The sequence below is a fragment of the Carassius carassius genome, chromosome 23 (assembly GCF_963082965.1).
Source record: "Carassius carassius chromosome 23, fCarCar2.1, whole genome shotgun sequence".
Taxonomy (NCBI): domain Eukaryota; kingdom Metazoa; phylum Chordata; class Actinopteri; order Cypriniformes; family Cyprinidae; genus Carassius; species Carassius carassius.
Genome location: NC_081777.1, coordinates 30,322,784 through 30,349,295, shown reverse-complemented (window position 1 = coordinate 30,349,295; position 26,512 = coordinate 30,322,784). Strand labels below are relative to the sequence as shown.

The 26,512-nt window shown below is 35.4% G+C and overlaps 1 protein-coding gene across 3 annotated transcripts in view; it reads right to left on the bottom strand.

The window, feature by feature from the left end:
* fam168a (family with sequence similarity 168 member A) overlaps positions 1–26,512 on the bottom strand; it is a 36,948-nt gene that overhangs the window by 3,794 nt on the left and 6,642 nt on the right. The window contains exons 2-5 of one of the 3 annotated variants that reach the window (XM_059506927.1): positions 12,727–12,849; positions 10,392–10,483; positions 6,164–6,244; positions 639–764 (exon numbers count right to left, since the gene is read on the bottom strand). In XM_059506927.1, coding sequence (XP_059362910.1) covers positions 639–764; positions 6,164–6,244; positions 10,392–10,483; positions 12,727–12,797 — 370 coding nt within the window. In that variant the 5' untranslated portion in view covers positions 12,798–12,849. The remainder of the gene's footprint in view (positions 1–638; positions 765–6,163; positions 6,245–10,391; positions 10,484–12,726; positions 12,850–26,512) is intronic. The other 2 variants (XM_059506928.1, XM_059506929.1) reach the window with 2 other exon arrangements.

Below are 26,512 nucleotides of genomic sequence, written 5' to 3'. Positions count from 1 at the left end.
ATTGCTCATCAATCTGACTATAATTAAGACGCGAGGAACAGGATTGAGAACCGCTACTTTAGAACATTGGTTTAGAAATTTTTGAATCCATTAGAATCTTTAGAAGATTCATATATGCACAGATTTTTATGTGCACCCCTAGTTTTCTATTCCTCTTCTCTAAAGCAGCACAGCATGGCCTCGCCCTCTTTGATGCCTGTTTCTGGGGGTGGGGTTTATCTGGGTTCGTGATGTAATGAACCTGGGATAAAATACTCAGTTGCATTGAACTTGCAGCGCTGCAACTTTGCAGATATTGTTTATGTTCAAACAGCAACATTACAAACTAACGTTAAAATTGTGAAATTGCAATCAACAACTCCTTTTAAAAATTAAAAATACCTCTGCTTATTACATTTCGGCTAGTTTGTTTACAGAGATATCAATTTAACAGAACTTGTTGTAAAGTGTGTTTACACAGTCATTATGTGATCAAATCAAAACTGTGTGTGTATGTGTGTGTGCATGCACTCGGGGGAAACGGAACAATGAGGGCAAGTGTTCTTGAGATGCAGTGCGGGGAAAGGGTGTGTGTTTGTGTGTTATAGAGTCACAGGGAACACACAGCAGTTACAGTAGAGTATAGTAATGATATTTACTGAATGCTGTAGATGAGGCCTGGTACTGCCTGCTCTCTGAGCCAGCGTCCATGGCCAGGTCATAGGAGCCTTCTGCGGCCCCCGGAGCAGATGCCGTCTGGGGCCAGGCCTGCTTCACCAGCAGCACTGTCCCAAACAAACACAACAACACAAGAAGAGTTACACACATGCGTCACTATTGTGTGGCCACATCTTTATCTCCAAAAATCACCCAGACTCTCCTATCCTTCTCTCACAGTCAATCAGTAAACCTGCATTAACATAAACCCCAAAAGTAGGGCTCCACAGGTAAAACTACTAGTCAACAATAGAACAGATCTACCATAGAAACCACTGGTTTCAATATTGAGTTAAATTGGATACACTATCCACAATCCTGAAGCAAGAAGTTGCTGAATTGAACATGGAAATTTTCCCAGGTTAGTGAAGCTAAAATGATCAAACTAGCTATCTAGTTACCAGGATGTGGTGTGGTGTAAAAGACGGTAATATACTAAATGTTCTTTATTTGGATTGATATATTATTCTCTAACAGCAAAAAAGACAGAAAAAAAAACTTCTATAAAAAATTAAACATACACGTAAAATATATATTATAATAGAATATAATTACTATTGGAAGACTCTATAGGAAGAACATATCTATATATGTGACTCGGGACAACAAAACCAGTCACAAGGGTAATTTTTTTATTATTAAGATATATACATCATGTCAAAGTTGAATAAATAAGCTTTCCATTGATGGTTTATTAGGATAAAACATTATTTGGCAATATCTGGAATCTGAGGGTGCAAAAAAAATCTAAATACTGAGAAAATCGCCTTTAAAGTTATCCAAATTAAGTCCTTAGCAATGCATATTGCTAATCAAACATTAAGTTTTGATTTATTTATGGTAGGACATTTTTGACTATTGCTACAGATATACCCGTGCTACTTATGGCTGGTTTTGTGCTCCAGGGTCACACATATATAACATATCTATATATATAGAGAGAGAATGCTAATGGCATAGAGAATAATGATCTAAGCAAGGTACACTGTAGGCTGAAATTCCTCAAAGGGAACCCTCATGAACTATTGGCCTTAAGAAAGCCACGAAATTACTTCAGGAGGACTATTTCTGGAATAACATTACTGGATGTTACCTCAGATAAATGCATCAGCAAAGTGAATAAAAGTTATTTAATTGTAAGCCTTCCTTCCAAATGCCACAATCCTGTCAGAGCCACATTGGGGTGATGGTGTGGACTCATGAGACGTTCCCAAACACAAGAGAACAGAGGGACAAAGAGACGCTGGAATCACAATGGCATGATGGGACTCTGCCGCATGGATGCCTCACACATGACCACCGCAGCACTTCAGCCTGCGCTTATGCATGATATATGATAATGATTCAATTATGACACTATAGAAAGAATAGTCTAACATATTTATATATTTAGAGGTCAACCACTAGCAGATTTTGCCTATACTGATAATTAATATAGAAAAACATGGTTGATAACTGATTATAGTCAGTAGTTATTAAATCAATAATATGTTTGAAAACGTTCCACTTAAAGTTAACAGTGCTGATTTTTTATTTATTTTTTTTACAAAATTAACAATGACTTAATGAGAACATTTTGTAATTATTAAAATCAGTTACAATACATAAAAATAGCTAAGCTTCATCCTTACTGACACTTATTATTTTTATTTATTTTTGTCATATGAAATATCTAAATAATGTACTAGTGGAGAAAGTAAAAAAGAGACAGAAATAATCTCACTGTTTTTAAAAGTAATTTCGACTGATAGTCGATTTAGAAAATGCAGATAATTAAAATTCTAAATAATGGACAATAAACAATTAAAATCAATACGACAGCTTTTAGAATCAATAATATGAATGAAAATGTTCCACCTAATGTATAAATGTGCTAAACCTTATTTTGTCATGATATGAATTATATAAATGCCAAATTAGTGGAGTAGTTGTAGTCAGCACAAACCACTTGGGGTGTAACGATACACGTATTCGTATTGAACCGCTCGGTACGCATTACAAACCGAACGATTCGATTCGTTGGAGTAATCCTATTACATTTGGAAAATAAAAGAGCTTAAAGTGTGTGAAATATGATGTTCTTAGTGCCACTACGCTCAAGCAGCTAAAACGACGTATCGACGATAGACCGAGATATTGTAAAAAACAGCAGTTGTTGGCAATATTAAGTTATTTGGCATTTCCAATTAATGTACGCCTGTTACATTCTTATTTATATAAGGACTATTATTATTATTATTATTATTATGAAGTTACTTTTATTAGGCCTATTAAATTAAAATTACAATTACTTTGCCCCGCAATAATGATCAAATAACCGACGTGCTGCAAAGATAACAAAAGATTAGGCTATTTATTTACTCCTCAATTAAAATGTTTTTAAAAAAGTGCTGAGTGCTATAACACTGCAGTCATAAATAAAAATCATTGAAATAAAAAGCTTTTATTTCAAGCAACGTCTTTCAAAAACAACCCATTTGACACGAAATACAGCGGGTAAAATAAGTATTAAACACGTCACCATTTTCTCAGTAAATATATTTCTAAAGGGTCTATTGACATGAAATTTTCCCCAGATGTCAGTAAGAACCCAAGTAATCCATACATACAAAGAAAACTAAACAAATAAATTCCCAAATTAAGTTCTGTGTAATAAAGTGGAATGACACAGGGTAAGAGTTTTGAACATATGAAGGAAGGGAGGTGCAAAAAGGCATGAAAAGCCAAGACAACAGCTGAAATCTATCAGTAATTAGAAAGCAATCCTGCCCCTTGTCGGTGGTAATTAATATTAACTGGTTCAGGTAAAAGCAAAAAGCTCTCTCAAGACCTTTGCAACCTTATTGTTGCAAAACATTGTTTTCAGAAGGATTTCTATACTTTTGAATGTTCCAGTGAACACTGTTGGGGCCATAGGCCTAATCCGGAATGTATTTTTTTGTATTTAGCATTTTTTTTATCACTAGTCTTATCCGAGACATGTAATATGTATTTGAATTGGTATTTTTAATGACAAAAAGGACTTGTTGAGAAAGTGTATCAGATTGTGTAAAATAACTGCTGGTCAACCAAAAGTACCATTTACTGATATCTGAGATCATATACAATCAAGCCAGAAACTAGACCAAACTAAAATATTAATAAAAAAAAACCTGATTCCAACAGCAAAATGTCAACTTGATCTCTGTACTACGAGAGCCTGTATAATCATATGAAAATGGCAGGTGGCATGTCATAACTTTACAGACAGAAATCAAGCAAGCATCTGTTCAGACCTCACAAACCAATCCACTTCTGCACCATTTACATCCTGATCCAAAAATGTCTGCTTACACAAAAAACCCAGTTCCTCTCTTTTAATAACACAATACCAAACACCATGCTAAAAGTTGAGCTCAAACAAGCCTGTTAACACAATACTAATGGAAAATGATCTACACTTAAAGACAACCTTCTTCACATGACTCATCCTCACTGGGCTTGTTTTCTCTCGAGACTCAAATCATGCAGATTTACACATAAAACTTCAAAATGTCATTTGCGGATGCATTATTTGAATATATATGTATAGCAGCTCATAAAGAAATAAAACGATATACATAGTGGCCATATACATCAGTATTGTTCAAGTTAAAATGTTGCATGAATACTAATAAAGTCAAGTTTGCAAAGCTTATGAAGATTTACTGAATATATTTAGTCAGAACATTGCAGAACCAAATAACAGCAATACATCGCTTAATTGTTCAGTAACAGGCCAGCATCATCAAAACGAGGCTAAACAGGACAGGTGCATCTCAATAAATAAGAATGTTGTGGAAAAGATCATTTATTTCAGTAATTCAACTCAAATTGTGAAACTCACATATTAAATAAATTCAATACACACAGACTGGAGTAGTTAAAGTCTTTGGTTCTTTTAATTGTGATGATTTTGGCTCACATTCTCAACAAATTTGAATACTTCATAAGACCAAAAACAAAAAACATTTTTAGTGAATTGTTGGCCTGCTGGAAAGTATGTTAATTCACTGATCATGTACTCTATACTTGGAAGGGGCTCCTTTTGCTTTAATTACTGCCTCAATTCGGCATGGCATTGAGGTGATCAGTTTTTGGCACTGCTGAGGTGGAATGGAAGCCCAGGTTTCTTTGACAGTGGCCTTCAGCTCATCTGCATTGTTTGGTCTCTTGTTTCTCATTTTCCTCTTGACAATAGCCTATAGATTCTCTCTAGGGGTTCAGGTCTGTTGAGTTTGCTGGCCAGTCAAGCACAACAACACTGTGGTCATTTAACCAATTTTTGGTGCTTTTGCTTATGGGCAGGTGCCAAATCCTGCTGGAAAATGAAATCAGCATCTTCAAAATGCTGGTCAGCAAAAGGAAGCATGAAGTGCTCCAACATTTCTTGGTAAACAGGTGCAGTGACTTTGGTTTTCATAAACAAAATGGACCAACACCAGAAGATGACATTGCACCCCAAATCATCACAGACTGTGGAAACTTAACACTGGTCTTCAAGCAACTTGGGCTATGAGCTTCTCCACCCTTCCTCCAGACTCTAGGACCTAGGTTTCCAAATGAAATACAAAACTTGCCTCAGCTGAAAAGAGGACTTTGGACCACTGGACCACAGTCCAGTTCTTCTGCTCCTTAGCCTGGGTAAGATGCCTCTGACATTGTCTGTGGTTCAGCAAATTCCTTGACACGTCTGTGTGTGGTGGCTCTTGATGCCTTGACCCCAGCCTCAGTCCATTCCTTGTGAAGTTCACTCAAATTCTTGAATCGATTTTGCTTGACAATCCTCACAATGCTGCGGTTCTCTCGGTCGGTTGTGCGTCTTTTTCTTCTACACTTTTTCCTTCCACTCAACTTTCTGTTAACATACTTGGATACAGCACTCTGTGAACAGCCAGCTTCTTTGGCAATAAATGTTTGTGGCTTACCCTCCTTGTGAAGGGTGTCAGTGATTGTCTTCAAGACAACTGTCAGATCAGCAGTCTTCCCCATGATTGTGTAGCCTAGTGAACCAAACTGAGAGACCATTTTGAAGGCTCAGGAAACCTTTGCAGGTGTTTTGAGTTGATTAGCTGATTGGCATGTCACCATATTCTAATTGGTTGAGATAGTGAATTGTTGGGTTTTTGTTTAATGTGAGCCAAAATCATCACAATTAAAATGACCAAAGACTTAAACTACTTCAGTCTGTGTGCATTGAATTGATTTAATACTCCATATAGTACTCTATATAGAAAAAGTTCCTTATTTGAGTTGAATTACTGAAAATGAACTTTTCTACAACATTCTAATTTATTGAGATGCACCTGTATAATGCATTAAGGAATGCATGTGTTTTATTGGTGTGTAAATGTGTAAATGTTTGGTCTCATGTATTCTTTGCTATTGTAAGTGTGTAATTGTCTATATTCATTGGACAGAAAGCGTGTGTGTGAGTGTGTGTACACACCTGGTGGGTATCCCGGGCTACTTGACTGATAAAGGTTGGCTGTGTAGGTCGGGGCAGTCGTAGGATAACCTCCAGGATAACCTGTACACATGCAAAGAGACAACAGCTGAGATATGACACTAAAACTGGCTAAGAATCAACATGAAATCAAAATGAGCAATTTATTGGATGACATAATGGCCACTGTTAATGACTGAAGTACACTAGCTAACAAAGTAATTTTTCAGTGATATAAAATTAACAATTTAAACGGCATGCTGATGTTTTTGAGCATACACCAAATACATCAAATTTGAGTGTAACAAAGTCATCAGAAGATAAATTTGTGACGTAAATGCGGATTCATTTCTGTAAATGAAGAGGCTATTAATGTTTTCAGACATACTGATCTAAATCACTCTCTGTAACCTGTGCCATCATGAGAAAATGACAAAGAGAGTCAGAGAGAGCGAGGTGAGCTCTTGATTGAACAGGATGGGCACAGATGGTCTCCATTACGACTCGTCTGTCTCAGTAAGACAGAGTCGGATGAGTGTGAAAGGCAGTGCATCACTCTCACACTGAACAGCACGAGCTGTCAGCTGATAAGAGGAATACATTAACTCACAAACGTGCTCAGGGTGTGATAGTGATTAGATCACTTCAACTGAACAGTGTTGCTCATTCTTGAAGAAAAGTTTTGCCTAAATATTGATCCTAATGCCCGCTCAGTAAGGAGTTTTAATTCCATAGGGGGCGCTGTTGCCCTACTTCTAATAAAATTAAAGCAAAATACACTAATATCATTTAGACTGTGTTTCTGATTAAATATAGCAGTAATTGATGCCATAAAATCATGAATATGTTTTGATTTAAAGGTCAGAAGCTATAGCTTACATGAAAAAAAAAATCACAAACATGACACTTTAAATTAAACAATTAAATAATTAAATAACATTAAATAATTCAATATATACCGATTTATTCATTAATGTATAATATATTATTTTTTAAACAAATTATGAGCTCTTACACCTTTTACACCTATGACTTTTTACAAATGTTAAATCTTAAAATAAAATGTTAAGCTTACCACTGCAACAATTTGAGAAAAAAAACAAAAAAAACACGGAGTGATTCAATGTAGTTAATTTATAGTTATTTTCAAATCTTCAATGTACTGTCATTAGAAAATAACTTCATTAATATTTATTTAATTCAAACAAATAAGTTCTTGTTAAAAACTAACCAAAATATATTAAAAAAATGCTTATAATTTCTGCACAGGAGGGACCTGGTCGTGTTTCCAAACAGAAGGGAATATATTGGTGTCGGGCCGGCATTGGCTCTCGTTCAAAAGGATTTATAAAAAAATATCACCATATCGGATATTGGCAAAAATCCAATATCATGCATCCCTATAAGCCGCTACTTTTGCTGTAATTAAATTACAAATTACAAATATGAGCAAATATTCAATATATCAAGTCGTTTCATAATTGATGAATTTTGTAACATTAACACTTTGCTTTAAAACAATTTGTAATGTATAAAGTGCCACATTAATAAATATGACTTGACTATTAACCTTTTAGAAGATTTCACAAAGGAATTAATAACAAGGAAACTACACTGAACAAAATTACAAACGCAACATTTTTTGCCCCATTTTTCATGAGCTGAACTCAAAGATCTAAAACTTTTTCTATGTACACAAAAATACTATTTCTCTCAAATATTGTTCACAAATCTGTCTAAAACTGTGTTAGTGAGCACTTCTCTTACAGAGATAATCCATCCACCTCACAGGTGTGGCATGTCAAGATGCTGATTAGACAGCATGATTATTGCACAGGTGTGCCTTAGGCTTTGGAATATGTGCATTGATGAATCATTAATAATAGGAGCAGAAACATTTTAAGAAAGTAAATATGCTGAAACATTAAATTATTTTTGTCTTTAAAGCTTTAAAGCTGAAATTTGTAATTTCCATATTACTATCTGCACCAAATGGAAACAGAATGACTGTTTTCAAACTAGTTTCCCAAACAACACTTTGAAAGTGGCACACGAAAATCAGCTTAATGACATGAATTTAGGGGTCTCATTCAGCAACTAAAAGTACTTTAAATAACATACTTTACTTTTAAAGAGACAAAATGCTTTCGATACTTCCGAAGCTATACCAAACGGCATCCTTAGATATGATGATATTCCTCTGTGTAGACACCAGAAGATCAGACTGTTTGTAAGTACAGAGCGTCCTATACATTTTCTCCACAGAAATAAACTGAAAATTCATCCATGCGTTGAGCAGCACTCACAAAGACAAATTTGATTATGAGTGTTTCTAGCCCCGATACAAACATTCTTTCCACTCTCTCATGATCACTGACCCGCAACTCTCTTTAAAACGGGATATTAACATTTCTTTTCCCATTCTTTCGCTTCAGTTTATTCCAGCGGCGACAGACATGCAAAACCACTTGTCCTTTAATAATGTCGTACAGTTATTATAAGAATGTGTCCAGTGAACTGTGCGCTGTCTGTCTGAAGCTCTGTCACTAGAAGTCTTTTTTTTATTGGGTTTTTCTAGGTGTGTCAAAAAAAAAAAAAAAATCACATTTTTTGATGAAAACATCAGGTAAATATTAGATCTAATACTTTTTATATAATTATCTAATTAAAAATAATTACATTTTTAAATAAAAATATCAGGGAAATATTAGATCTAATAATTTTTATATAATTATCTAATTAATAATAATACTAACAATTTTATATATATATATATACATATATATACATATATATATAATTGTTAGTATTATTATTTATTATATATATATATATATATATATATATATATATAATTTTAATAAATAATTGTATTTATTAATTAATATATAATTTATACACAGTCTATCTTATATTAAGTCAATACGATAACATTTATGGATAATTTATAGTGAAAAATTACATGTATTACAGTAAAAACTACACTTACCATATTTCAGCAGTTATTTCAACTGTCCTGAATTACATTACATTTTAGTTCTACTTCTTAATTCAAATTTAATAAGACTTACAATTCTACATCCTGTTCGATTCAAATTAATAAATTCAAGACAACCCTGACTAACTAAAGACCAGCTACTTACGATCCAAAACAAAGCTACCAAATTAAGATTGACTTAAACAAAAATGTCCCTTCTAATCATACAGTTTAGTAGAGTTTTGTAGCATTTTAGAAGAGATCTCCACAATGTCTTAAATTATGCTCAAATTAGTTTTGATTCAATTCTTATCAAATTATTTCAAGAAATAATCCACATTCTACATTCATTATTACTGCTTAACTGAGATATCGGTCTCTAATTTTATTTCTCCTAAAGAATTTTCTAAAATAAAACTGATACTTTGTATGTGAGAAAACCTAAGAGCAATAACATTTTCCTCTTGGTAACGGCAGAAAAGCATCATGAAAAGACTGAAAGCGAGGGAGAGAGAGAGATGTTGGCATGTAAACAGTCTCTATTGACCCAGAGAATCCCTTCAATGAGAACAAATCAAATATGAGCCCACGGTTGCCATGGCAGCAGACAAACACCGGCCATGAGTGACACATACGCACACGGCTCTACATGCATGAACACACACACACACACACAACACACACACACACACACACACACACACACACACACACACACACACACACACACACACACACACACACACACACACACACACAGCAACACTAAACAGATGTTAGAGGTGAACTTTGCAAGGTTTTCTCCTATTCTCAGTAATATTATATAAAGTAATACAAGTTTTCTATTTGAATATATTTTGATTTGTAATTCATTCATGAGATCATAAGCTGATTTTTTTTTGCATCATTACTCTTATCATTATCATTAATCTTTCAGAAATCATTCTAATGTTGAAAAATGTCATTTTTGGGTGAACTATGCCTTTACAGAGGACATAACAACACTTGCACCTTTACCCTCCTCTATATATTTCAGAGTGAAATAGGAAAACCTCATTAGTAGATGATATTATTGGCTAATATAATTTATGATCTTGGATGCATCAGCAGAAAAGTCCTTTCATTGGTGGGTCATTACATTTTAATGAAAACAAACGTCTTCTTTAGCATGCACTGATTAATTGTATAGAGTAAGACATTAATAAAGCATGCTCTGTTGTCTTCAAATACACGAGTGTGTCTCTCATCACATACCTGTGTATGCCATATTCTTGGGGTTTCCGTACGGGGTTCCCGGCTGCACTGGACTGTACACCGGGTTCATGGTGGAAGACAGCCTGTTCTTACTGAGAGAGAAAGACAAAGAGAAAGAGAGCAAATGATTAAGAGCGGTGTTGATTTAACAGGCTTGAACTGCTGCAACAATCATCTGCCTAAACAAATCAAAATGATGAGAAAAAACACACACGACTCAAAATTTGTAAGGCCCTACATATTCACACATTGCATTATATTTCCTGTGTACCACAAAAACACCTCTCAACAGCCATTTTTACTTGGTTTTGAAAAAATATGTAAAACCCAGTTTAACCTCAGTTTAACCAGTAAAGCCTCAGTTGAGACACATGTTTGACTGCAGCTTTTCACATGATTTTGTTGTATTTGCTTGATAAAACCTTGCGTCTGAATGTATTAGTATTAGATTACCATTATTTGTCAATTTACCTGTCTGTTGTAGTTTACAGTAACGTTTGGGGTCAGTAAGATTTTTGAAAGAAGCCTCTTCTGCTCACCAAGGCTGCATTTATTTGATCAAAAATTCTAGAAAATAGATAGCTATATATTGCTATATATTTTGTGAAATATTTTTACAATTTAAGATAACTGATTTCTATTTGAATATATTTTAAAATAAAATGTATTTATTTGATGCAAAGCTATATTTTCAGCATCATTACTTCAGTTTTCAGTGTCACATGATCTTCAGAAATCATTCTTATATACTGATATTAACATTTCGTATTGTTATCAATGTTGAAATTCTTCACAATTCTTTGACAAATAAAAAGCATTCATTTAAAGTGAAAATATTTTGCAATATTATAAATGTCTATGTCATTTAAAAAAAAAATCAATTTAAAACATCCTTGCTAAATAGTATTCATTAAAAAAAGAAAAGTGCTGACCACAAACATTTGAAAAGTAATGTGATAAGATACTGTTTGATCAGCAATTAGATCTAATACTATTCTTGTTCTACTTTCATACTCTACATTCTTTAAAATATCTGACAACATTCAAATATACAGTGGTGATCACTCTACTCTTTAACTACTCGTACGCATAAAAATACAGGAGACGGAGTACACCAAATGATCAAAAGATTTAAAAACAGTTATTAATAATTTATTATGGAATGTATTAATTATTTAAATTGCAGAGTCTGAAAAAATCTTGCATGTGATGGATATTTACCAAAATAAAAAAATCATCTAACAATGTTAAAAATGAAAAAACAAGTGCTGAGCATGAAAACAGCAGCAGAGTGGCTCCGGTCAGTGTGTGTGTGTGTGTGTCATCCTCTCTCATTGTGCATGTGTGTGAGTCTGATCTCCCCTGAACACTGATGGCATTATCAGTCAGTCAGTCAAGGGAAAGACAGAAATAGAGGAAGAAAAGTTCACGAACAGGAGGATCATGCGTCAGCACTGTGAGCACGGAGCTGTTAGCATGTGTTCAGATGTGCCGTGAGTGTGTGTGTGTGTGTGTGTGTGTGTGTGTGTGTGTGTGGGAGAGGTGAAATGTCAGAGCGAGCGTATTTGTGATCTATGATCACACACACTCACAAACACAAGTATGGAAGATCAAGGTCAGGACATCTTACGAGTCAAATCGGCTTGATGCTGCATGAAATATATCAAAGACTCAAACAGGATATAAATGATTTCTGAATGTTCATGTGACACTGAAGACTGGAGGAGTGATCCTTTGCATCACAGTAAAAAATGACATTTTACAATATATTACAATAAAAACATTTGTAATAATATTTTGGAATATTCACTGTATTTCCGATCAAATAAATTCAGCCTTGGTGAATAATAAAGACTCAAAACATTTCAACAGTTTTGTATATATTTATTAAATTATATATTTAATTTGAAACATAATTCAAATTAGACTAAAACCATCCCTTATTGCTTTAAAGTCAACACGAAATCAAAGTCTACTTTCTTTTTAAATACACATTATTCCATGTGACATGATCACTCAGCCGCTCACCAGGAATGACCTGATTCTACATTAACCATTTTTGAAAAATCCACTTGGATAAGACCTGGAAATATATGACATCATCATTATGAAAGTAGAATGAGTTATGAATGATATTTCAAGTTGACTTAAGCTTGATCAGACGTGCAAACCAGCAACGAGCACCTGTGTCTGAGACAAAACACATCAAGGTCATACAAACCCTAGAGGAGAGAAACATGACATACAGCTGGAGTCAGATTGAACACAACATCAATAACGTTCACTAACACACACGCACACACACATGGTGGAAGGTGCCGAGCACTAGACTGACCTCTTAACGTTCTGACTGGTGTCTGTTGGGTACAGAAAACTGAATTTGTCAGTGGAATGCCCGCTTGCCATTCTCAGTGAAGGAAAGGCAAATGAAGGAGGTAGGAAGAATGGATATGCAAATCTGGAAATGACAAAAAAAGAAGGAAACAAACAAAACGAGAGCAGGTCGTGATTAAAAGGCAAACCATCAAGCACAAGCACAGCAGAGCAAAGCAAAACACAGCAAAGCAACATAAAGCGAGCAAAGCAGTGGCAAAGAGAGAGACACAAAGTGACAAGCAGCAGAAATCAAAGCTCACACACCTTCACACACTGATGGACAGATCAGTACGGCGTGAATAACGGGGCGTCAGGGACAAGAAGTGCTGGATTTAAACAGCATTCTGTGAAGGTTCTCGTGTGCATGTAGATTTGTGCTAAACTGCAGTCAAACCCATTTAAAATCAATTGCTTTAATGAAACGCTTATTTCATAAGCGTAAGATGAACAAGAAATGCCAGCTCCATTTTGCATGATTTAATATTAAGGACAAGCATTTTGATCAGTTTTACTGCTTGAAGGAATGGAAAAAACCATTTGTTGAACATTTACTCACCCTCGGGCCATCTAAGATGTAGATGAGTTTGTTTCTTCATCAGAACAGATTTGGAGGAATGTAGCATCCCATCACTTACTCAGCAATGGATCCTCTGCAGTGAATGGGTGCCGTCAGAATGAGAGTCCAAACAGCTGATAAAAACATCACAATAATCCACAAGTAATACACACTACTCCAGTCCATCACTTAATGTCTTGTGAAGCCACAAGTTGCATGTTTGTCAGACACAAATCCATCATTAAGGCATTTTTAAACTTCTGACTAAAATATAAGTCCTCGATCCATTTATATTGCTTCCAGTAAAAGGGTCTGGATTTGGTCAGGAGAGGAATCTGCACAGATCAAACACTGTTTACAAGCCAAAACAGTCCACAATATTTCAAAACAAATATGTAGGTAAATTTTGATGAGAGAGGAAAACGGGAGATGGACTTTTTCACTGGAGTAGATGTTATTTTGGACTCCTATTTTGGCCATGAACAGCAACAATTAAAAGTTAAAACATGATGCATTTGTTTCTTACTAACACTCAGCTTTTCACTTCGCAAGGCTGGACTGGAGTAGTGTGTATTACTTGTGGATTATTGTGATGTTTTTATCAGCTGTTTGGACTCTCATTCTGACGGCACCCATTCACTGCAGAGGATTCGTTAGTAAGCAAATGATGCTTAATTCTCCAAATACGTTTGGATGAAGAAATAAACTCTTGGAAGGCCTGAGGGTGAGAACATTTTCAGTAAAGTATTACTTTGTATAAATGAGCTTAAAAAGATAGTCCAGCAAAAAATAACTTTGTTCTTAAGTATCAAATATCACCATACTGATGGAAAATGAAAGACTAGACATCACATTACCCTTGTTTTATGTGCAATAGAAGCCAGAGAAGGCTGCAATTTTTCTTATTTTTATTAAGTTTTTTTATTAATTTTTTTTACATGGGACTACAGAAAAAGAAAAAAAAACGGTGGTATTCATAAGTCTGAATGACAAAATAGGTAAGAGTATGAAAACATGTGAAATGTGTTTTTCTTTACAAGTATATGCACTGGGTTCCTTAGCTGACAAAAACCACATATGATACAATAAGTATCTAAATATTTCAACACTTGTTTTTGAAATGCCTGAAAGAACACTATCATCACTTCGATACCATTTGCATATTAAATGCATAGTTAGCTTTTGAAATAACTCCAAGCTAGCAGACATGCATATGCATATCCTATAAACTGTTGTAAAGTCCTAAAAAAAAATCCATGAAGAACTTTTAGGATCCTTTTGGCGCAATGGATGCACATTCACACCTGCTGGATTTTAGATACCTGTAATATCTTTTTTCAAATGAATCCAGGTAACAATCCTGCATGCACACTTTTTAACACTATACATCACATGACTTCATAAGCAAGCCAACAGTGCTCTCTAGTGAAGGTATGGTGCACCTGTGCTTGCCGTCGTCTCAGCTTATTATCACTGCTGTTTAATGGACAGTTGAAAATGACATAAATCAGGTTTGACTGCTCTTTGTGCATGTGCATGTGCAGCTCTGAGCCGCTGGTGTTCTGCAGACCGTGAATCATTAATCAGGCCGTGACAGATCACCTTGAGCTGCTGGTGGATGAAGGTGCCCCTCGCACCAGAACACAATCACCTCTACTCTCTGCACTAATGTCTTCCTCAGTATGCCAGTGTGATTGATGGCATGATGAAGGATATCCACAGACATAACTGGGAAATCTACTGAAAACAGGAGTGTGCATTCAGAACATGTCCAGACGTGATATAAACAGCTTCCACGGGATTCACGATTCTTATTCTTTTCAGATATACTGATGGGAAATTAAAGACCAGATAACCCGATGCTTGAGCAATAGAGACAATTCACCACTGAATCTGAGTGACCTTTTAACTTGTGATTACATGATTTATTTTATTTTTATTTTTTCAAATCATTTTATGGAGAATTCTGTGGCAATAAGCAAATAAAAGATACTAAATTCTTAAAAAAAAAAAAACGAATTCAAATTATTAATAAATAATACAGTATTTCAGATGGCCTGATATTTCCAGCATTTTAATGATCACATTAATACTGACAAACATTTGCATGTGGGCACAAATAGATGTGCATTAATTCAAATAAATGATTAAATCGATCTTCATGGTTGTTTGTTTTTCTGTTTTTTAATATTAAGATTTTCTCGTTTCATCAGGAACAAGATATCATCTTCATAAACCCCATATACAGAAAACACAGTCCTCATTGGAATAATTAACTGGAACACACACAGACAAGAGAGAAGTTTCTTATGGCTCAATGAGCAAAATGCAGCACAAAATCAGAGTGCACTCATTATCACGAGCAGGTATTATTCACGGCTTTATGTGCTCCTCTACAAGCCAAACACGCACCGCGGCTGATGAAGGGTGGAGAATGGGGCTGTGAGAGCACACTCAGGTAACTAACCAGCATCTGATCAAGCACCAGTCTGCCCTTCCTTCATCCCCGAAGAGTCGTTCATGGGAGAAGAGATGTGCAGGAAAATGGCTGAGTGCTAAAACACGGCTGGTTTAATGCATAGCAGAGCTCAGAGATGGCAATAAAAACACACCATTAACTGATATTAATGCATGCAGATGAGAGAGAGAGAGAGAGAGAAAGAGAATAACGCAGAGACACAGGTGCTCAAGATTTCCTCCTTGTTCTCATTAAGGGTCTCCTTTCCTTATTTACTTCTAGGCTTGGGAATCGATAAATTATGAATATATATAATACTTATTATGTGTGGTTATGTTTACAGTTCTGGAATGTCTGCTTCCTTTTTTCATGCAAACGGAATAAAATATGCATTCACAAACACATTTCTGAAAACAATTATGTAATATATAAATATAGATAAATGATGCACAATTGTGCCTTTTTTGTTGTTGTCTTTTTTAGATCTTAACAGAAATGGGCTAGAACACTTATATAGAAACAAGCATGCAGGATTGTACAGATAATAATTTTATATATATATATATATATATCAACTCACACACTCAAGTAATAAATAAATATATTAATTTTGCATGAAGTGTATTTTTAAAAAAGCGGGATTGCTGTGATCTAAATCCGAATCCTTCTGTCATCTCTTCTTACTTGCTTTCTCCATTCGACTGCCTTTCACCATCTCTTCCATCCTCCCTCTAAGCAAATCAATACCTCCTCCATTCCAGCGTCTTTCCTCCTCCTTTCCGTCCCTCCCCCTCTTTCCTCAATCTCTATGAATAACTCTTTTTTTTCCCCCTCCTTTTTTATCAGGGTGAATCTGAACACACTGCAGTGCCCTTGAGCTCTCGCTCCTCTCCTTCTCTTTCAGGCAGAACACAGGGTTTGGCAGTTATGCTGCTGTTATGTAATGTGCTGCTCTTTATAACACGTTGTTGAAAGGTGCATTGCTTACTGCTCATTAAATCTGCCCTGCAGCATCAGGAGACGAGAAACCAGATGAGGGGAAATCCAGACGCACAAACATATTCATCTCATCTGCCTGTTGATACAGTATTCAAGATGATGTGAATCTGGATGTGGTTTTATGATTCAGCATGAACAAACTGTATTAGCGCAGCTTACTCAAAGGCTTTGAACCTATATTGAACTTTCATTGTGACCAAAACAGATATTTTTTAATAGCAATAATGAAAAATACATTTTAATTGTCATTAAAATCAATTATAAATTTTCTTAATTAGCAAGTAAAAAAAAAAAGAAGTTTATTCTGAATCTAACAAATACTGTCAAAAATGTGTTGGTAATATTTCATGACAAAATCATAAAAAAATAAAAATAAAACTTTCTAAAAAGTTTAATACAACAAAATAAAATAAAATTACACCAATCCCCTAAAACCTTATTAAAAAGGGCAGTAATGCAAACAATCTGTAACAATAAATAAAAACTACATAACAATAAAATGAAATAAAGTTACTAAATTATTTAAGATCACTGATATCATTATAAAATTAATAAGAATTACAAACAATTCTTAAAAGTAAAAAAAAATCCCATTTTGAAATGAGAATAAAATACTAACATTTGTGAGGCGTCTTTGAAAACAGTTGAGTCTGTTGGAGGGTTTCCCTGCTCAGCTCTCTGACCCCGCGGTGACCCTGTGATGATGATGATGTCACAGTGACACACCACTAACAGCCACTGACCGCACACATCAGCTTCCTGCAGCTCAGGACTCTGTGTCTCAGTAACGCTGCTTCATTCACCATCCAGACCGAAATGCTTTGTTTGTACTGAACGGTACGACTGCAACAACAAAGCACGGTCTTCTGCTGCTTAGTCATGACTTTCATTCATTCAGAAATCCTCCATTTGATAGCTTGTACTTAGCTTGTATCTTCAGCCTTATTTTCACAATCCAAACTTTTATTCACCAAAAACATCCACATATTTTGTTAATAAATGTTTTCATTCAGACACACTAACAAAAAGTTTTAGGATTCTACATGTTTTAGAAATATGACTATTATGCTTATCAAGGCTGCATTTATTTGAATTAAAATACAGTAAAAACGGTATATCTTTCTAATTTATACCACATTTTCAGCATCAGTCTTCAATGTCACATCATTTTTCAGAAATCATTTTAATATGCTGATTAGCTGCTCAAGAATCATTTCTTGATCACAATGGCACCAACTAACTCACAACTACACTAGTACACTCTACTCATATCACATTAAGATGAACCTGACATGCTTCTACAAACTCTGGACCATATTGGTATTAGACATCATTTTTATTATTATTAATTATAATAAACCATATGCCTCATTTCAGTGCAAATTAAGCATTCACTGAACAGACAGAAAGCACTACATTTGTAGCATAATATCTCTCTCTGGCCATCATAAAAGCATGGCCCCACTGCTGCATTACAACTGCATATAATCAGAACTAGTCAATCTAACAGAGACTCTATAGCTAACTTTGGAAAGATGGTTTCTCCCAGTTATGTGGAGCGGCCCTGAGGCGAACACATCTCTCTTCTCCTCTGCTTAACAGTACAAACACACTGAATTAATGATGCTGCTGCAAACAGCACAGAAGAGCCCGAGGGACCAAGGGCCTGGCCATAGGGACAGAATATCACTGACTGATTCCTGAACAAAACACCAGGATTCTGTGATAGGTTTTACATCATCAAGAGTTTTGTGTTGTGTGGAGCAGAAAGACGCACATAAGTGAAAAAGAGACATACATTTTAAAGGTGTCATGGAATGAGAAATCAAAATTACCTTATATATTTAAGAGGTCATTGTGCTATAAAAACATCCTGTATGTTTCAGAACTTTCTCATTAGTCTATAAACATAATATTGAAGCTTTATGATGTAATTGTGTGGGTAAACACGTCTCTGCAGAGGATGATCAACACCTGCTTCTACATCACTGCCTGTTCAGCCCCGCCCACAAATTCACACACATAGTAGGTAAATGAGTGGCTAATGCACTACTAATGTCTACACAGAAACCAAATGCTAAACTTTATTTTCAGAACGCGTCAGTAAGAACTTGGTCCTTTGATCTCTTCATTTTACCCCAGATTTGTTTACAAACAAGGCATTTGATGCTGGATTTGTTTTTTTAGAAAGACTGAAACTAAATGACAATGCTGTGCGACTATATTGGATACAACAGTAATGTCACTACACACAAGTGTGAGTGACTGTTTTTATAACGCGGTCACTATTGCTTTGTTATTACAGATTGTTTGATATGTACTGAGTATTTATGTGTTTTTGCCCTAAATCACGGCAGCGTCCATCTGTGAAGGATGTAGGCTGTCAAACATACACAACTGTTAGCCAATCATAGCAGTAGGCGTTTATTTCCAAGTCTACAATTCTCTGTGCCTATTCACACACAGCGTTCTGATGAGGGGGATTCAAAACAGGGCACAAAATAGCAATTTTTTTAATGCAAAAATCTTAACATTATCAGTGGACCTTAGAGAACAGTACACAATAAAAAACAAAGGCAGTTCATGACCCCTTTAATTAAGAGCGTGCAATATTAATGTGTAGGCTGTATCTAACACCTGTTCCTGATTTTAGTTCTCTACTTTTATTAGTGGAAATTGTGAGGGTCAAGTATCATTACTAGTGCAACAGCCTAGCAACCAGCCACAATGCTTGCATGGGCAAAAACCCCAAAGAGAAGTATTCCTCGCTCTCTCTTTAGGGGGCGTCAGGAAAAGAGGGTTTTCTGTCTCCATCACTCTGATCTGACAGGCACACACACACACACACACACACACACACAGGGTGCGAGAGGGGCTGAAGCACAGGGGCGTCTGTGAATTATTTAGATAATAAGCGATTAAAGAGCTGCTGTGAATGGAAGAGAAACCACCAACTGTGTATCTGTGAGTGTGTGTCTGTGTGCCAGTGATCACGCTGTGGGGACAAAACAGTCTTTGCTGTGAGGTCCAGCTGTGTGAGCTGTGCAAACAGTGGGAGAAAGACAAGCTAACCTGCACTGCGGTGAACACACACATGCACACACAGCCCGGTGTCACGGGCTACTGTCACTTTTACACCAGAGCTGCATCATACAGCTGATAACAGATCGGATCATACATCTGGTCATTTAGGGGCTATTGAGAATGAGGAGTTGTCGTCATAGCACACAGCCCCTCCCCTCGACATTGGGAATTATATTGTTTTTGGTGTAAGTTACTACACAATGCAGGAGCTTAAAAGCCACACGTCTGCTGTGGCTGGGTCCATCTACAGCAGGTGATGAAAACATTGTTGTACTGGCCAAAGTTAGTTTCTTCACATGCGTTTTAGTGTATTGTAATTACATTGCATTTAGAAGACACTTCTTGACCAAAATGACAAAGTAATTAACTGCGACTGTTTCGTAAACACTAGATTGTAATGAGATGTTCAATGTATACGACCGTTTTCCAACATGTTTTGATGTAGGCTAAAGCTGTGTATGTTTAGTTATAATTTGATTTTAGCCCAATGACACATACTGTACCAGTTTTTTGTGTTGGGGACTGCAAAGTGGACAAAGCAGTTCTGGGTTGGCTAGGGTAGTTAAATGTGTGATTGCAAGATGTAAATGTCCTGGTTAGATTAAAGTCATTAACAGCGTGAATGCAAGGTGACTTACACCGTAAACAAGATAATTCACAATGTTCATATGTGTGCACAGAGGTAAATGGTTCAGGTCTCTGTGCCGCTGCAGGGAGCTCGTATGGGTGGATATTTTGGATGCCTGAGAGCTTCTCCAAACACCGCTGTTTTGTGCTTGGTGTGAGCTTGTTCCTGTAAGGTCCCCTTTCTTTCGCCTTATGTTTTTGCATTGCTTTACTTTCTTCCTTTTCTTTATCGTATTCGTAGATCCGTCTCGATCTGTTCCGCCGACAAAATAAATGCGCAAAAATTAAAGAGCTCTGAAATGTTTAGGCGCGCCTCTGTGAAGTTCTGAAGGCATTGCCCCTGGCAACCGATAGCGTGTCCTACCATCATGGCCGACCGACTCAGACCCCTCCCAAATCAACCCAAATCAGCACGTGACTCCTCACTCTCAATAGGCATACAATAAACGTGCGCAGCTGACTGATATCTCTTGCAAAACAGAAATAGCTTAAGATTCACTAACAAGATAAATTAATAGATTTGGAAACTGACATGCATTAGGTCTGTGCCAATACCATCCTATACAAATATACTGTGATGATTTTCTCTATTAGATTATTGTATAAATTAATTTATTATAATAAGTGTTTATTATCAACATCAATTATTTTATATTTTATTTCTTATATAATTTTACAATGTAAATGATTATTATACAAGTAAAAAATGGGTCAAAATTATACATTTTTTGCTTTCATGCCAAAAATCTTTAGGATTTTAAGTAAAGATCATGTTCCATGAAGATATTTTATAAATGTACTACCATAAATATATCAAAACATAAAGTTCTTAGTAATGCATATTACTAATCAAAACTTAAATGGACAACTTTTAAGGTGGTTTTCTCAAAAAAAAAAAAAAAAAAATGTACAAATCTCAATTTTCAAAAACATACCCTTTGAATGGTTTTGCGGTTCAAGGTTACATTTATATTAGGACTGGGAATATGACAGATAATTTCAGCCCAAACATGTAAGTTTTAATATTTATCTAGAACTAATTTACTGCTTGGCCAATTAACGGAGCAGACAAATGAGGTTTTCAAATGTTTTTGAATGAAACAGGGGTAAAATAGTTATCTCTAAATAGCTATACTGATTTTACAGCCTACCACCTAAACGTTAATCAATAAAAGCCATTCATTTGTTCTGAAAATGAAGCGTTTTAAGGACTCTGTGAAGCAGTGAATGAAGGAATGAACTACCTGACATTCAGCGACGACCTGAGTGAATGAAAATCTTCCCAGACCGTCTGCTGTTAAACAAAGCCTGTCTGGTTGGGTAGCGCTGTAAATTCACAGCAGTGCTACAGAGCGTCTCAGCGTCCCATCCCCCCCACAACAGCTCACTCGCTCCTTTTTTGCACTTGCCAAGGTCCATAAGATCAATGCGAGAAGAAGATTTACAGTAACATTTACAGATTCAAGCTGCAGGACAGTCGTTATCAATTCTGCTTCCAATTCCAAGTTTTAAACATGAACATGTTCTCAATCCCCTGTAGTAATAACAAGAGACAAAGAGAAAGCAATTCATCTGGGAGTGCCAAACCACGCGTGAATTTCTTTCATATCATTTGGTGAAGGAAGCGCTTCAACAGCTGAGTACGTTATTCACACACACACAAAACATTCATGCAAAGCAAGGGATGCACGCGTATCCACACACGTAGTCTAGAAATACTGCATTCCTACACCTGCTTTCTGCTTCCACGAGATTTACTATGATTCATCTAAATGTCAGTTTCAATACACACTATTGGGATTTTTGACATCTGTTACTCATATTGCAGAGCACTAACAGAATTTATGAACATGCCGTGTGTCACCCAAACAATATCAATATCATTTTTTCTCATCATATAACTGTGGTGTTGTTATTTCAAAAATACCTTGCAGCACAATTAAAAGAAATATTCATCATTAGAAAATACAACTTAAAGCTCCATAATATACACTATTTTTTTTGGACTACCACAGATAGTAATGAGGAGTAGTTCAGATTATAAAATATGAAATAATTTATACATTTCTTTTTTATAATTATTGAATGGTTTTACGGCTACTACTACAACTAATTATTATTCAAATCAAGTTTAATCACAGTCTTGGGAGAATATATATAAGGAAAAACACTACACTACTACTACTACTACTACTACAAAAAAAACTATTTTAGGGTTAATTGTTTTTGTAATGTTTGGAAAAGAAGTCGTAAGAATCTTTTTGTCCAAAAAAAGAATAGTTTTTATTTGGAATATTATTTTTTGTAACATTGTCTTTTTTTGTCATGTTTGATTAATTGAAATTGAATTTATTTTTTGCTGAATAAAATGATTAATTTCTTCATAAGAAAATTCATACTGACCCCAAACTTTTGAATGGTACTGGAGTCTACTTTTGTTTTCCACAGAACAATGCAAATCATAAAGGTTTGAAACAACGCAAGGGGTGTCAATTACGTTAACTATACCTTTAAGTTGCAATGAACCCTGAATGTTCCTCTAACTGGGTCAAGCACTAACTTTTGACTCGCACAAGAGAAAACTTCTGACGCAGATGCAGTTAATGCTCACAGGTGCATGAGAACTACAGATCTCACCTGAACCATCCGGAGACCCAAGGGAAATCCTTCAAGCCCTCTCTTTCTCTCTCTCTCTCTCTCTCTCTCTCTCTCTCTCTCACACACACACACACACACACACACACTTCATAAAAACACTCATGAGAAGCTTAATTAGTTTTTCAAAAACAATAGATCCTTCCCTTCCCAGCTGAATGAGAACAGGGCATGAAGGGGAGTGGCCCTCTCCCAAAAAATGCCATTGTTTTAACTGCCCTTGCAAGAGCTTGTCCTCTCTGAATCTAAAAAGGTCCATTCGATCTCAAACCTTTCACTGAGGCACTACCTCCATTTTGTATAGGACATTATCCTGCAAACAATTGCCTCGAAACAACATGGTGTGCTGAGATGCCCCGTCAGGATTCCTCGGTTGCCTCCGTTTCCCCCCGACATACACACACAGCGCCACAAGAGCTGCATTTTCAAGCTTCTTTCCTTTCTTTACCCTGACACCTTCTTCCTCCGTGGAAAAAAAAGGAGGGAATGGTTTTCTTATCAAAGGGCTTGACTAACTACTACAGTAAACCGTTTATGCATTGTGTACAATACGTGAATTCACTTTGGGTGGTTAAGGCTGCATTTATTTGATCAAAAATACAGTAAAAAATAATAATATAGTGAAATGTTATTAAAATTTAATAGAACTGTTTTCTATGTGAATATATTTAAGATGTCATTTATTTCTGTGATCAAAGCTGAAATTTTAGTATCATTATTACTCCAGTCTTTAGTTTCACGTTGTTCTTCTGAAATCGTTCTAATATAACGATTTGCTGCTCAAGAAACTTTTCTGATTATCAATGTTGAAAACAGTTGTGCTGATTTTTTATTTTATATAGCCTATATACTATATTTTTAGGATACTGAGATAAACAATGTTTAAGAGAACAGCATTTATTCGAAGTAGAAATCTTTTGGAAATGTCTTTTCTGTCACTTTTGATCAATTTAATGCATCCTTTCGGAATAAAACAAGCAATGTCATCTGTTTTTTAACATTAGTTTGTTAATATGAAATATTAATATGAACATTTACTGAAATCTGACTGCTAGGCTAAAGTTTAATTCATTTTATGCAAATGGATTTACAATGCTAAATAACTACTTATCAGGATGAACAATGCATGTAATGTGTGGACAACAACAGAACACCACTGCCATCACAGCATAGTTTTACTGAGAAAAAAAAAATCATTCCAAACTCAGTTTTGATTACACTGTAAACAGATATCTTTAAAATTAATATACACCCAAATAAATATTGCTTGAGTATGTTTTACAAGAAAATACTATTTCAGTCTTTTTACTTCAAAATTTCATGTGTGTGCTGCATTCTTCAGATAGTTTTGTGTGAGGAAATTCAGGCTGAACATGCTTAGTACTTGTGTGATGCTAAATTACGTTTGGCAGTCTGAACAGCACCCAAACAAACACACACACACACACACAGACACACACACGCGCACACACAGTGAGTCACTCTCTACCCAAAGTCCACGTTTACCTAAATGTGTTGGTTCAGCAGAATTTCTGTGCAAATTATGACAAAGGAGAGGAGCCAGCGGCTGGCGGAGACCGTACCAAACACACACACACAGCAGCAGCAGGTGGACATGAAAACTCTGCCAGCAGGTTTGACCTGAAGGCACGAGTGTGTGTGTGTGTGTGTCTGATGCCTGAGGGTCTACAGTACTGATGAGAAAGCAAAGGTGAGCTGAGCTGATATGAGTGATGGAGGGGGCAAATGAAAGAACTGAGACAGATTATCACTCTACTGAATACAATCATTTAATCTAAAAACAGAAACTGTCTACATGTAATGTCACTTTTGAAAATATAGCCTCAGTTACAACAGAAAGACTCCGTAGGACAGTTATTCTCAAACGTGCACTTACAGGTTGTACCTTATGACTCGATTTAAAACACTAAAAATACTTTTATTTAAAAAAATGAAACTTTTTGATTTTTTGATTTAATAATAAACTTAATTTAAGACAACTGTTTTCAATATTAATAATTATATGAATATTTATTTTGTGTGTAATATGTGCAAGTTACATTAAAAAACTGTTATTCCACAGATTTATAATGCAGCACCGAGGTGGCATAAAAGCATCTACACAAGAACTACTGTAGGAAAAATCTATAATTATTATTATAATTATTTTAAATAAGATGTTGCCATCTAACCAAATGAAATGCGCAAGTAGCTACAATCTTGAATTCATTTAAAATAGTTTTATAAAAATGTGTCACTAGAACAGCCTGATTGGATGCTTTGAAGACGTGGTGAACCAAAAATCTTGAGTCTCAAAAATGTAATTGTTTAAAATCATTTCGGTAATTGAAATAAAGCTGGAAAAAATAAAAATAAAACGAAATAATATTTGAAGAAAAACAAATGTATTTTATTTCAGTTAGTAGCCAATGCCACATTTCCAAAAAGTGAAATTAAGCTAAAAAAAAAAAAAAAAAAAAGAATATATATATATATATATATATATATATATATATATATATATATATATATATATATATTTTAGGGGTGTAACGGTTCACAAAATTCACGGTTCGGTTCGATACACTGGTGTCACGGTTCGGTTCGGTACGGTACGTTTTAGACACAGCAAAAAGAAAAAATTGGCAGATAAATTTCCTTGATTTTTAAAAAATGTTTTACTTATTAAAACTAACAAAGTATGTTTTTTTTTTTTTACATTGAACAATGATGGAGCTATTCTTTACCCATCTTCTATAGTGTTTTCTTAGCAGCATACTGTATAAAACAAAAACAGCTCCTTATAAAAAAATGAAAATGTTATATTATTGTAGTAGTTATGAACAAATACAAAGATGTAACTTTTTATATGGAACTCTATAACTCTTTATATTGAGTGTGTTTTTACTCAATTGGTTCTCTATAGGGCTTATGTTTTTTGGAACAAAGCAGGAATTACGGTCTGTCTGAAATGGGCTTGTGAAGGAATATTGTAACTGGGCTCAATTACATTAAGCATGTTCTTAAAACCTACGTTTTCCACAGAGTGGGCCTTTCACACAGGACGCGGTATCAGCGTTGCCCTTCAGATACAACGCGATTTGCGCTGCGCTATGGCGTAGGCGGAGTTTTAAAAACTTTTAGCGGGAGCTCTATCATAGTCTGTTGTTCCTTGAATGGAGATATGTCTCCATGACACAGCTTTCCTGACAATGTCCCTATACTACCTCAAACTTGTATCGTACAGCTCAGGAAATTCTGACACACACAGTACTGTACTAGCCGTTCATTCCTTTTGATTTCCGTGCTTGTTTTGGATCCTATTGGTCGCGCTGGTAATCGTCACAGAGTGCAGCGGCAAAAGTT